The 13,847-nt window shown below is 45.6% G+C and overlaps 2 protein-coding genes across 2 annotated transcripts in view; one reads left to right on the forward strand and one right to left on the reverse strand.

The window, feature by feature from the left end:
- Window positions 1-9,184, reverse strand: part of slx4ip (SLX4 interacting protein) — a gene marked incomplete at both ends in the record, with an annotated part of 33,587 nt that extends 24,403 nt beyond the window's left edge. The window contains 3 exons of the mRNA XM_080016462.1: window positions 911-1,000; window positions 1,835-1,855; window positions 9,158-9,184. Of these exons, the coding sequence (XP_079872588.1) occupies window positions 911-1,000; window positions 1,835-1,855; window positions 9,158-9,184 (138 nt within the window). The remainder of the gene's footprint in view (window positions 1-910; window positions 1,001-1,834; window positions 1,856-9,157) is intronic.
- Window positions 9,185-11,087: 1,903 nt separating this feature from the next.
- Window positions 11,088-13,847, forward strand: part of mkks (MKKS centrosomal shuttling protein) — a gene marked incomplete at its 3' end in the record, with an annotated part of 2,994 nt that continues 234 nt past the window's right edge. The window contains exons 1-2 of the mRNA XM_080016463.1: window positions 11,088-12,568; window positions 13,566-13,747. Coding sequence (XP_079872589.1) covers window positions 11,479-12,568; window positions 13,566-13,747 — 1,272 coding nt within the window. The 5' untranslated portion in view covers window positions 11,088-11,478. The remainder of the gene's footprint in view (window positions 12,569-13,565; window positions 13,748-13,847) is intronic.

A 13,847-nucleotide genomic window follows, 5' to 3' on the forward strand; every position in this document is an offset into this window, starting at 1 on the left:
TGGGGTTTTTTTCCAATAAAGTGATGTCAAAGCTTTGAAAACATTGGGAAGGTGCAAGGCTTAGCAGTGATACAAACGACTTAATAATGAGACAAAATGACTACAACTGACATTCAAGTCATTCAAGCTCCAGCCCTCTGCAGTGTGAAGATTTTTGTGTCCGACTGAGGAATTTTTCAACTTGAGCGACACAGTCCTGTTCTGACACTACAACCGAAAGCCACTGTTGCTAAACAATTGCCAAGCTAGTGTATTTAGAACAGAGCGTAAAATTAATTAAGGTAGTATACATAATAATGACGTTATTAACATTAATATTGGGTGTCACCATATTTGCCATAATAAATTGAATAATAATAAATCTAAATAATATCTCAATAATAAATCTAATCAATCTCTTTCTATATTGATGAATTATGTGTATTTACGTATAACTGTGACACTTCTGGATTATAAGAGACGGAGTAATCCGTCATTCCACTCTCCCATTTTGTCAGACATGTTAAAAATAGATGATGCGAAATTTAGATCCATGAACGAAGACAGCGGTTGTGTTCCGACAGTCCGATCTGTTTTAGTGTAAAGGAAGCTTCAGTGGTGGAGTGGATGGGGGTGTCGAGGTATAAAGAAACAGTTTGCGTTTGGGGAACAATGACAATCCCTAAGAAGAAGAAAGAGAAGGCTTAAAGTCATTTTAGATTCCACGCTGGAGCTCCCTTTTGTAAAAGATCCACATCAGACAAGAAGCTATAGATTCACACACGCACACAGACAGACACACACACAGACAGACACACACACAGACAGACACACACACACACACACACACACACACACACACACACACACACACGCACGCACGCACGCACGCACGCACGCACACACACACCCTTTACCCTGTGTTCTGTACCTCAACATGCTCCGTAGTAAACCAGCTGGCGTCCCCTCGGCCGCCCAGGGGCCGAATGTGGAGATCCGCAAGCACGGCAAAGTTCCCACACTGTAACACAAAGGGGGAGGGGGGGGGGGGTGGAGACAGCCACAGGTTGCTGAGGGGCATTGTACTCATAGACAACAAAGGAAATCAGAGTGTGGGTGATTGACAGCAAGACAAACCACAACGACCCCCTGCGTTCTCAAACATCACCCCGGGCCTCTCCCAGCGGCCTCCTCCCTACTCTCTTGCTGTCTAGCCATCTCTCTACCCATCTCTCTCCACAAAAAAAACTGTGGGCTAACCCCCCTGTCCAGTCGTATTTCCCTTTCTCGGTGTAAAACCCCTTTCCGGTTGTATAAGCCGTGTCATATAGCCACTATTTGAGGCCAGATTTTAGGCTCTGTCAAAGAGCCTAAACACATGCTGTTTAAAGACAGGGTCAGTGGAAGTCTTGGCAAAAGCGGTGACAACCCACCGCACATCTGCCCTAAAGCACATACAAAACGGTCGGTTTCTGTAAGTGCCTGGATTGTAAATTCTGAGCGCTGTGGAAAGCCAAGCGGAGGGACGTGGAGTGAATTCCTGGTGTTCTACGTCATCATGTCATCGACAATAAGCCACATGGGATTGAGAGGCCGGAAACGCCGCGGCTAGTTAAGTTGCCTTCACATCTTCTCCCAGGCCGGCCTGATTATGGTTTACACATGAGTGCAAAAGCCGCCCCGGTGCGGAAAGCGCCTGGACGTGGGGTCTCGTGTGAAACCTTGCCTTGTCACCGGACAAGGGAGTGATGGATGGACGGAGGACCACCTGCAGCGCAGGAGCTCGGGGGAGCTCTGGAGCAACGACAAGCGCTGCCCCCGGAACCAGGGGTGATAATGCACCCTAGGCACCAACATTGGTGGAAACGCAGGAGGTCTGAGAACACAGGAGGATGCGAATAAAGACAAAAACAGACTCACAACAAAGTTCAGGGTCGCAAATGCAACCAGAAATAGATGACGGATGGCCACAAGAGGGGATGATTGTGACAAAGTAATAATGGCTGTTTTAGGCTTGCAACGCAAATAAATATCTTGACCGAAATGCCACTGTTGTTTCAATTAGGGCCCATGCAGTTCCACCCTCCTGGGACGAGCTGTAATGGACAAGATGGTTAGAGTGAGTTATGGTGCGCTAAAAGGTGAAGTGGGAGAGTGAATTAACAGAGTATGTAAGGGAAGGATCTGCTACTTAATCCCTGCTACCGAGTCCCTCCTTCTGGGCACAAGCATACTCTGCTCAAGAAAAGGACTTTAGGCCAACTCCTGGAAGAGAGCGGGGGAGGGAGGAAGTGAGGGAATCTAATTGACTTTGATTGCAGAAATAACAGTTTTTTCGTCACGTGGCGCTCGATGCATTTTTCACATGAAAAGTGTTTTTCTTCCCAACTGGCTTTGTCAACTATGATAGTTGACAAAGCCAGAGGAGCTGCTTCCTCACTTTTTCAACTCACAGGTCACCAAGTGGGGAGAGCGCCCTCACATGGCCAATGGTTGCATGTTTAAAACAGTATACTGTCAGACCTGACTTCCATTCTGGTTCTTGCTGTCATGCCATGCGGTCAGTACTGTCAATGTTTCTAATATCAACATGGCAACATCACCCAGGTAACCTCCTGCCACTCTATATTTGTGTACGATATGGCACTCAGCAGATTAAGTTGTATTAGTTTTCACTATAGTAACAGAAAGCACCTTTGCTTTTAAGAATGCTCGATCATCTGACTAATAATCCATATCATGTATCAATGTGAACTAACAAGAATAAAATTGACATTTGCAAACATTTTCATTAGATATGCAAGCTGTTCGCAAAACCTTGCCTAAAGAAAAGAAAAAGAGCTAAAAGCGGTCTTGCTTTCCAACATAAAAGCAATGGGCCAGAACAGAGTACTGCTTAGGCACCAGCCCCTAGAGTATTAAATGGCTAACCCAGGGTGAAGGAAGGGTGTGTGTGTGTGTGTGTGTGTGTGTGTTTGTGTGTGTGTGTGCGTGCGTCTGTCTGTCTGTCTGTCTGCCTGCCTGTCTGTCTATGTCAGTATGGGAACAGCATGCTCTCCCCTGCAGATCTGCATTCTCTCCTTTTGTCTCATGTCAGCCAGTGGATGGTGGTGGCTTCTGCTGACTGTTTCTAACAATCACCGGTGCGTGGGAAAGCCTGCCAGCAGAGAGGAAAGTCCTGTCAATCACCCAGTGAAGGGAAGACCACTAGCTGATCCCACGGTAGGGTCCTGCTTTGGTGCTTAAGCAACGACACGTTGGTTTTTAGGAACCTGTCTTCTGTTATGGCCTTGCCGAGATGAAGACAATTATTGCATTGCACTTTCTGATATTTATACGCTGCAGCCAATATCAACTGTGATTGCGGTGCTTTATTTTAATAGGCAGATTTAGAAAAGATGTTGCAAATCGAAAGGACTGTTGTTGGCGGGTGAAAACCTAAACAAAGGTTGTCGATCAATGGATAGTCCGAGCAAGAGAAAAAATAAATCGCTTGATTGATCTACAAGGCTATGTGGCTTAGAGTTTCTCTAGCTGATGCAAGGTCTTAGGAGTAACAAAGGGCTTATGTGATCAATATAATACCAGGTTGGAGAGGGCAATTGGCTCTCAGTGTGGCCCTTATGGAGAGACAGAGAGAACCCCAAAGTGGTTTCTGAGCGTCTGATTGAGTTTGTGTTTTGGGCATAGAGCCAAACAAGCTAGCCCTAGACAGGCTCTCCTTTTATCACATTAGAGCAGCAGACAAGACGAGACAGGGAACTTGACATCAGTGATAAACATTTGTTCGTCTCTCACACGAAAAGACGGCATGTGATTTTTTTGGACTTCTCAGAAGAGTAGGGACCAAGAATGCAACCGAGCAGGGTTTCACTAATTAGAAAATTATTAATTTGCCTAACATAGTTGGGGAGTCGCCAGAGAACCCCCGCATCCACCTTCTTTCCAGCAAATGAATTTCTTTTTTTCTCCTCCTTGATTTATCAAGACCGCAACATTTAAGATCAGCAACCTGAGGTTTTAGAAGTCTTCTTGGCAGCATGCAATTCTACACAAAGGCTGTGACGACAATCGGATCATGTGATTCAATTTGCTATCGTGGTTGCACAAAGAGGGTCCTTTGAGGTGAACCCTGTCATGACCTGTGACCTCCTTGTGATGAGTCCTCTCCACCACGCCGCTGCCTCCATTTGATGAGATCTCCACGAGAGGCCTGTATCCCATTGTGGGTGATGACATATATTTTGGACTCATGCGTGAAAAGTCAAAACACCTTCCTGCCTGTGTTATTTGTAAGAATACAAGATTAGGTGTAGTGCATATGTGTAATTGATTGCTGATTGTTAGTTTTAAATACGGGTCATACGTGATCCCGGATTGGTCATTATGCATATGAAATACATTGTTCATTTGAGGGTTAAAGTACTATGTAGTAAACAATGCAAATTAGAAAAAGGCAGAGCTTCCCAAAGTCTAGGCCCAGGCCCCCCAGGAGGTCATTTACAACAAATAAATAAATAAATAAAACATTTTAGATTTTCGATTTTGTAATGAAGTTTGAAATTACAGTTAAATATTTATTATTAAATATTTACATTTTAAAAAGTAATCAGATCTAATAAAACAAAGCCATGGGACTTAAATGACGTGTTATTCTTCATTTATCTGACCTATTTTTGATCCGAATTACATCTTATATCTCCTCATTGAGTTGTGATTAAAGGTTTGGGTGGGCCGCAGCAGATTTTCAGATTTCAAATTGGGCCGCGGCATTCCTCAGTTGGAGAATGGCTGGCATAAGTGATACATCAATCAATTATTTAATTCCCGCTTTTTTTCTACTTTTCGCTTGAAGAGACATTGTGTGAGAAACAACATTTCAGGGCAACTTTCTGGGAGAAGTGCCAAGTTCCAGAGGAAGTTACTCTCTTCACACAAACTAAAGTGGACCAATAGAGCTTTGCCTCTTCCTTCCACTTTTTTAGAGTTATGAACTGGCTGAGAAATATGAATGGGTTGGAGCTAAAAGCAATACTTAATACTGAATCTTTATTATGGCATCTTTTGTGCGGTGTCACACAGTCAATGAAAAGGACTGAAATTTCCTGCGGGCTAAACTCAACTTCCCCAGCACAACGCTCCCTGCTGTCAATCTCATGTGTGCCCTGCCAAAAGCGGTAAAGACAATACACAATTATATGAGGAACACGAGAATGCCTACACTACCTTGCACTCCGAGAAGACCACAGTTCAATTTCAAGCATGAAGTGTTCTATTTTCAGCCTGTAAACACTAAGTAAACAAACAGTGAGTCAATCCCACTGAAGGCTGCTTTCCCTTTTTCTTGACGGCTCTGGTCCATATCAACTCTGTTCCCAAGGCATTCTCCACCTTTACCTTATCTCTCTCTTTCTCTCTCCCTCTCTCGGACCCCGCTTGAAATCCTCCCGCCTGCACTGCTCAAAGTCAGGCACAGGGCGGGGATCAGTGTGTGCAGTCCTACCCGCGTCTCCACTTCTGCTGCCCTTTGCCATTGCTATCGCGCAGTATAAGAACCAGACCTCCTTGGCCTGCACTTAGCTCAGAGGCTAACACTAACCAGCCGCAGATGTTTACATTGGGAGAGAAGGGGCAACAGATGCAGTCTCACTTAATAAAACTTGCATCTCTCTCTCTCTCTCTGCCCAGGGAAGGTTTTTTTTAATCATTCCCAGCTCAATGTTGTTATCTTTGATTTCTTGTCAAAATGTCTCGACCTCAATACTGCCCATCATTTAAAAAGCCATCCAAAACTGGAATTGAAAAAAGAATCTATTCCAATGAGCATTTATGCAAATAGTTTTCTTTTTTTAAAGAGAGTGTTTGTACAGGTACAGTGTGTGCAAAGCACGAATGTTAGCACACCTGCGTGCACTTTATTTGATGATTAATAAAAGGACACAACCCTAGAGAGGAATTCCAGGAGCAAGAACAGACAAGAATATCTTCAGGTAACAGTCAGCAAATACATCTCTGAGAATTATAGTAGCAGACAGGCGCACATACATCAAGAGGTATTTTGCTGCCCCCCCTTTGCAGTGTGTAACTTCTACAGGGCAGAATAGCATAGGTGGAAAAAGCCTAAATGTTTCTGCTCCGTTTATTTTGTAGGAAGTAGTTGTGTGGTCCGATATGAGCTCATCCACAATAACACTAAACAGCACATAAACTTCTGACATTGTACAGTGCTGCGGTACATCAAACTCTTTATTCTCCAAAAAACACCCCCGAGTCCCCATGTCATGCTGCTGCATTAGATAGATAAAAATAAATAAATAAATAAAAAGTCACCAGCACGTAGTTGCTAATAAAAGGCAGATTGCAGGGCTCCGCAGTGCAGCGGATCACTGCTGTAGCCGGCGGGCCCGTTGGGGAGGTCTGAGGAGTGGCAGGTCACTAAAGCTTAAGCCTATTTAAGAAGCAGCATTCCAGCACCTTCTGCGGTTCTCAAGACCAAGGAGAGAGCCACTTTGAAGACAAGCGAGGAGTCAAGACCGTAAAACATGCCACCTGACAGCCCTCCTAAAGACTGCCAGGTCGAAACCGAAAAAGATGACTCTGGATCCAGATCCCCGCACACTTTGAGAACTCTCGTAGAGCAACTTTGTGTTTACGTGTGTGTTGTGGTGGCTTCTTTTTATTCGGTTAAGTATGTTCACCCGCTAAAACACATGGTGGTGGTTGGTATAGCTTAGTAACACAACAGTACTATGACGACACATGCCCACTCCAAAGGACCCTTGAGTGACACCCCAGGGCTTTACGCTCCAATAACAAACTGAAATAGCAGTTGGGGGGGGGCGTGGAAGAATGCATATGAAACAAATAAGTAAGTAAATGAGGATGTGAGAGATCAGCGCAAATGTCGACTTTCCTCATCCAAGACTTTCATTAAATGAAACATCAACAGCAGGGGAGGCCGGCGGCTTTCCCTGCACTAAACGAAAACATCTGAGGACAGAGCGGCTTGTTGGAGAAAGGAAGAGTTTGCCCTTCCCTGTATTACTATCTTGATTAACTAAAGCCTTTCGAAAGCACAGTCAGTCTTGCAATTTCCAAAAGGGCCTCGACATGTACAAATAATGTGGTTATGCAGCCGAGAAGGTAACGAGGCTGAAAATAATGTGTCTATACTTCCCTCTAGTGGCAAAACGAGTTGATTACTACATTACCAACCCTTTAATTGAATTGTCATAGAATACATCAATCAGTTCAGGTTCAGATTAAGTAAATATAAAATTAAATGTCGGGGCGTTAGTCCCACACCCTCCAGATTCTCCGACTGGCCACCCTTAACCCCATATCAGTAGTCATTTTAACATATAAAACAAAACTATAGGCTTGTGTATTAATGGCTTCAGCTTCACATTTATTTAATTTTGTTGTTAAAAAGTGTTTAAGTGTCTATGTGATACGTCCGTAAAAGACTCTTAGTAACACCAGAAGACGGACAATAGAAACAGGGACCCCTGTAGCCAGGGGTTCTGTGAAAGGTTCTGGGGAAAACTAAAAAAAAAGCCTTAAATGTATTTTTATTTTTATCATTTTTTGTCTCCTTAAAAGGGGTACATCTTTTAATTTTTTAGAAAAAGAATATTTTTATGAAATTATACATATTTATTATTATCTCCTTTTTAAACAAACAAATCCTGCCATGTGCACCTCCTCACCACTGCGTGCCTGTCTCTATAGTACATCTCTGGATTTGTGTTTGATATTTTGTGGAGCTATGTTGTTTGTTAATTGAATCTGTGTTAATTGAATGGAATACATTGTTTTTATATTCTGTATTTTAAAATGGTGCAATAAAAATATTTCAAATACATTTCCCTTGATTTAAATTTGTTTTTCCATATGTAGGAACAGGCACATGCATTTTTTTTGAATACCTGCGCCTCTTAAATGTTAAAGTATTCTTTAGTTAAAGTAAAAGTTTAAAGTATACTCTTTAAAGTTAGAACATTTTAAATGTAAAAGTGTGCCAGAATTATTTCCCCTCTGCTTTACCTCCTGCAGTTTTCCCTGGAAACTGTCAAGGACAATACATTTTGCCGCATAGAACACCGTAAAATGTAGTCAAATCAAGTCAAGTCACACTTTATTTATAAAGCGTATTTCATACCAGGGTAACACAATGCGCTTTACAGAGAAATACAATCAAAGAAAATATATAAAATGTCTGTGCAACTATACGAACTGTCAGTGCAGAATAAACAGATCTCACAACATACGGAACACAGACACACGCACACACACACACGCACACACACAGACACACAGAACTCAGTCATAAACTGTAGTGAACAGCAAGGTTTTTAACCTGTTTTTAAAAGTGTTGAGTCTGGGGGCCTCTGTCAGGTCCGCATGCAGGGTGTTCCATTGACTTGGGGAATAGAAAGAGAAAGCAGCGTCCCCTGTTTTAGAGCTGCCTGTGGACCTGAGAGTTTTTGCTGGTTTGTGTATAATGATCATTTCTTTTATATACTTAGGTGCAAGGCCATTTAGAGCCTTATATACAAGTAGCAGTATCTTAAAATCAATCCTAGTTTTAACAGGGAGCCAATGTAGAGATCTAAGCACAGGTGAGATGTGTTAAAACTTTTTAATCCCAGTGAGAACGTGTGCAGCCGCATTTTGGATTAACTGTAGCCGCTGCATTGTTGATTTCAAAGGGGCCGGTGAATAGGCCATTACAGTAGTCCAATCTACTCGTTACGAATGCATGGATTAATTTTTCAGAGTCTGCTTTTGACAGGAAGCCTCTTAATTTTGTATTATTTATTAGATGGTAGGAGGCTGATTGTGTGAGGTGATTGATATGGCTCTTAACATTTAGATCACCGTCTGTGATTACATCCAGTTTTCTGGCTTCATTCTTGCTATCCAGAGACAGAGAACTGAGATGAGCTGCAATTTTCTGCCTCTGAGCCTTTGCACCAAAGATGAGAATGTAATTGTAATTGTAATATAATTGAGCATTTGATGAAAAAATACTTTTAATTTGTTGAATTTTAATGCGATCTTATCATTGCGGAAAACCTTTACCTGCAACATACTTAAAAATGACTAAGTGATGTGTACAACCGTTGCTCAATTAGCTTATCAACCGAGCACAGTGATACCTCGACGTTCGACTCACCTTGAGGACAATTTTTTGAGGCGGCATTGTCGCAGACATACAGCGACTCTAATCGTGATATCTGGGTCAGGTTAATCTGAAATGAATCCAAAGTCAACAATCAGAAACTGCACACAGGTCTCCACGACTCGTAGGCCTACGGCGCCCGATAGATTGGGTCCAAGATCAACAGACGTGCCTGACAAATCACACGACGTCCGGCACATTTTATCATCCCTCTTTCATTCAATCTTATTCCAAGTATTGAAGGTTGGTACTTTATAATTGGTATAGGGCAGAGGTGAGTATCAGGTAGAAATACAGTAGGATAGGCTGAGAACTAGATGATTCTCTGAGTTTTTTCTCAATGCGTAGCAGATAAGTATGAAGTGAGTTGGGTTTGATTTGATATGATGGTGGGCAGAAGGCTGGGTGTTTTGGGTCAGTAGCGTGTTAAGAGGTCTTTGACCGGGTGAAGTGGTGATACAGGGGACCGCACATAATTCCGAAAACCCCAATGGTCCAGAAAATGTCACAATGGACAGAAAGCGCGTCTGTTCCGACAGCCTGTTATCCCCCAAACAAACGCCCATTGTATTAATATATATATATATATATATATATATATATATATATATATATATATATATATATAGAGAGAGAGAGAGAGAGAGAGAGAGAGAGAGTGATTGCCTATTGTTGCGACGCTGCTGTAGACACTGCAATTTCCCACCCTGGGTGAATAAAGTATCTGACTAACATCAGATGAACACTGACTCATTTAGCCTCTTTTTATCAGTTTAATGATGGTTTTAGGGCCCAACATTTGTACAACTAAGTCCTAGCCGTCTGAAGGACCCGCAGACACTCTGTGTTATAGGGACCATCTTGGCATGTGCCGGCAGAACCATTTCAATTTCCATTTCGTTCGTTTGTTTTTGAAAAACGTCACATTCCCGCTTAAACGCACCGCCGGCTGCTGGGGCGTCAATTCAACCTTTTTATCAGTGAGTGCGTTTTGTTTCGGGGTTTTTTTTTAGCTCGTGTCGTGGAATATTCCTAGAATACAAAGCGACTACATGGCAGCCAGTTAACTCACTGTATTCTCGCCGCTGTGTGCACTAAAACCATGACAGGAAAATAATCCGACACGAAAAGGACGAATCCCTCCCTCCGCTCCGCTTTAGGACCCCGCTAGGACCCCCTCAACGCTGCGACTGCCATGGCAACGTGGTGCCTATGTATAAGCCCGTATTAATCGGATCGGGGTTTTATTCTTCTTCTTCCTCCTCCTCGAGACACAGCTATATTTTGGTCCCTCGTCGCGAAAAGCACCGCGTTCACTAACACGAGATGTTTTCGGAATGATATGCGAACGTGTTAATGCTAAATTGAATACGAATCTGTTTTATTTTCATTTAATTTTTTTTTTCAGGCGAAAGCCCTATCCTGGCCCGAGTGATGGGAGTTCCGTCTCTTTGAAGAGAACCGGATCTTATTGCTCCGTTCGTTCCCGAGAGCCGTTCAAAGAAAGGCTCCGCGTGCGTGCGTGCGTGCGTGTGTGTGTGTGTGTGTGTGCGTGTGCGTGTGTGCGTGTGTGTGTGTGTGTGTGTGTGTGTGTGTGTGTGTGCGTACGCGCGTGTGTGTGTCATCAATAACACGTAAAAACATATGACGCTCCACCTAAGTGTGTGTTTTTTATTTCGTCAATCCTATTATTTGGATAATATTTGGACGTTTCGCCATAAAAGAAAACAAACAAGCATAAAACAAGTACAGTAGTGAGATGTTTCCGTGCAGAGCAGGGACAAAATCACTATTTCACAGTATGAGGACTCGTCCGGCTCAACAAACAGCTCGACCTATCAGGCTCGCCACGCCGCGCGAGTCGGCTCCCGTCGTTCGCACAGGGGAACCGTTCAAAAGAGTGGGATCGTTCGGGAACGAGCCGACAGCCTGACGTCCGGGGCCACGTCCGACGTCGCGGCGGTCAAACGGGGGGACGACGTGCACCGCGCGCCGCTGTCGGACAGATCGGACTGTGCCGCGCTAGAGCGCCGCTGCGTCAACGCCCCCCATTAAATCCTTAACGACGGTCGGTTTGTCGACGCGGTTCGTATCATGGCGCGTCCCATTCGAAATCTGAAAGTCGGAAAAGTCGGAAGACCCTCCCCCCCCCCCCCCACCAACCTCGACCTCAGAGTCCAAGATGGCCGCCCCGCGCATAAACAATAAGTCGAAGTTGTAGTATCACGACTGTGCTGCTTACAATGTTTTTTTTGACATGAACGTGTAAGCGTTCGCGGACCCCCAGAGGAGCACCCCGTTCCCCGGTCCCATAGATGTTCTGTCGTTGTCTGTATTCCCGAAAAAGCAAGCACAACAAAGGAGGCGCCCACCTGGTCAACTCGGGCGTCCCCTCATTCCCAGGTAACGGCCGACTTGACATGGCTCGCCTCGCCAGGAAAGCGCCGTCCTTGTGCACGGATTCGCCGCTCGACCACTCCGACGTGTGCCGGAAGCTCGCCGCCCTCGGACGCCTCTGCAGGTCCTGCCTCGGGCCGACCGCCAGGCTCAAGCAGGTCCACAACAACGCGGGGGGCCCCGTGACCACCACCTCAACCTCCCGGGTCCTCTTTCAGGCCGCAACGCCATCGCACCCTCTCCTCAAGCTCCTCGCCGCCTCCGTCCTCGGCCACGTCTCCCGCTTCGGGGACTGCGGTTTGTTCACTGCCGTCCTGTGCCTGGCCCTCCTTGACGGGGCGAAGCGGTCCGGCCTCGGAGCCGACGTGGCCGCCGGTGTTTACAGGCGGCTGTTGGACGACTGCACTGCTTACCTCCACCGGGACGAGTGCGGCTGCAAGGTGAAGCTCGATTTCAGCAGCAGCCGGAACCTGATCACGCTGGCCCGCAGTGTCATCTCCAGCAAGCCAGCCTGTAACCTCATGGAGCGAGAAGCGTCGCACGTCGGCACGCTGGCCGTGAGGGCCTTTGTGCTCACCGTCCCCTGCGACCCCCCCGGCAACGTCAGCCTGGGTAGGGTGGTGACCGTCTCCGTAGAAGGCCTCCCCGTGATGGATTCCGCTGTCTTTCCCGGGTTGCTGGTGGAGATGCCGGACGCCGGCGACCTCCCGGACCGGCGGGGCGCCCAAGCCGATCCTTGGAAAGCGGTGCTGTTCACCGTCTCGCTCTCCGGGGACTCGTTCGAGTCGAACGAGGGGACTCTGGAGGTGAGCCACGGCGCGGACCCCGAGTCGGAAATCCTGGACCGGCTTCTGGAGCTGGGACGGCAAGTGGTGGACGATGGGGTGACGCTGTTTGTCTGCCAAAAGGTCATCCACCCGGTCTTGCAGCATTATCTCAATCGTCACGGCACCGTGGTGATAGAGAGGCTCGGTGGGGCTCTCGTTGAGCCACTTACTCAACTCACAGGTTTGCCGTAGTATAGGGAATGTGAAGCTGACGTCACATTGCTGGAACAAGCAGCCATATTTGGAGGATCACTCGCATCGACTGAATGTCATCTGCATTTTTTGAGTTAAAAAATGGCTTGGAAGTCTTGGGTTCGGTGAAAAACTGCCACAGAAAACCTTGTGAAACCTTTACCCTTCTTTTTCTCCCTTCCTTCCTCCGTTTCTGTACATTTTGTATATTTTAACTATTTCTCTACGCAATTGAACGGACACGATCCTCCAAAACGGCGACTGGAGTCCATAGCAACCGTCAAACTTCACCTTAGACGTTCTGAGTCCTTATCTGTTCATAGAATTGCTTTCATGCTTACTTGATGACATATGAATTTAAAATAGTAAAAAAAATATTGGTGACAAACAATTGATGGTGCCCCTGGTGGCGGGAGATCAGGAGGTATGAGCAATCATCTGGCAACTGTAGGTGGAGGTGGTTTGATCCACGGTTCCTCCTGACTGACTTCCAAGGCGTCCTTGATGGGGGCACCTAACCCCTCGGCGCTCCCGACAAGCTGATGCTCTCCTGGCATGGCCAGCGCTGCCTGAACTGGCCGCTTTGGAGGGGCCTTAGTGGCTAGAAAAGAATGCGATCCATTTACCATATCTAGCAACTCCTTCAACGGGAAGGTTCTCCTATTGGTATCCACAGCATAGCATACTGTACCCAGGGGTCTTACAAGGTCCTTGAGGTGCCTAGCTTTTGTCCTCAGAGACATAAATACTGGAATACCTTAAAAATAGCTACTGAAGTGTTTGAAAAGTCCTTGGGAAAAAATTTGATCATTGAAAACCTGTGTATTCCCCCCGATTTTTGTTCATCGCTTTTTACTAACGTAGATTATGCCTGGGAAATATCAATGAAATTTAAAAAACTCGAAAGTCCTTGAATTCCATTTTGTAATGCCAGGATGAAACCTGTGTTATTTTTTAATGTCTTCTTATTTTATTTAACATGCCAGGTTGTCAACCGTTGGCCACATGGCCGACCACAATACCTCCAGACGCATACGGGCGGGTGAAGAGCCTCTGTGTTCTGCGGTTTGGGCCCAAGAGGATGCTGCATCTACTTCCGCCAGCGGAGGCGGTGGTCTGCTCCGTGGTCATCTGCCATAGGAATGAGACCATGCTCGCCGAGCTCAAGGTGAGTTAGCAACTTGTGCCTCAAAAGCAAAGTGAAACGGCAGCATCGACTATTTAAAATGGCCTTTTCCCCCGCGACTCTTTGAGGTGGCGTTTCAGAC

This window comes from Zeus faber (assembly GCF_960531495.2).
Source record: "Zeus faber genome assembly, chromosome: 16".
Lineage (NCBI taxonomy): Eukaryota > Metazoa > Chordata > Actinopteri > Zeiformes > Zeidae > Zeus > Zeus faber.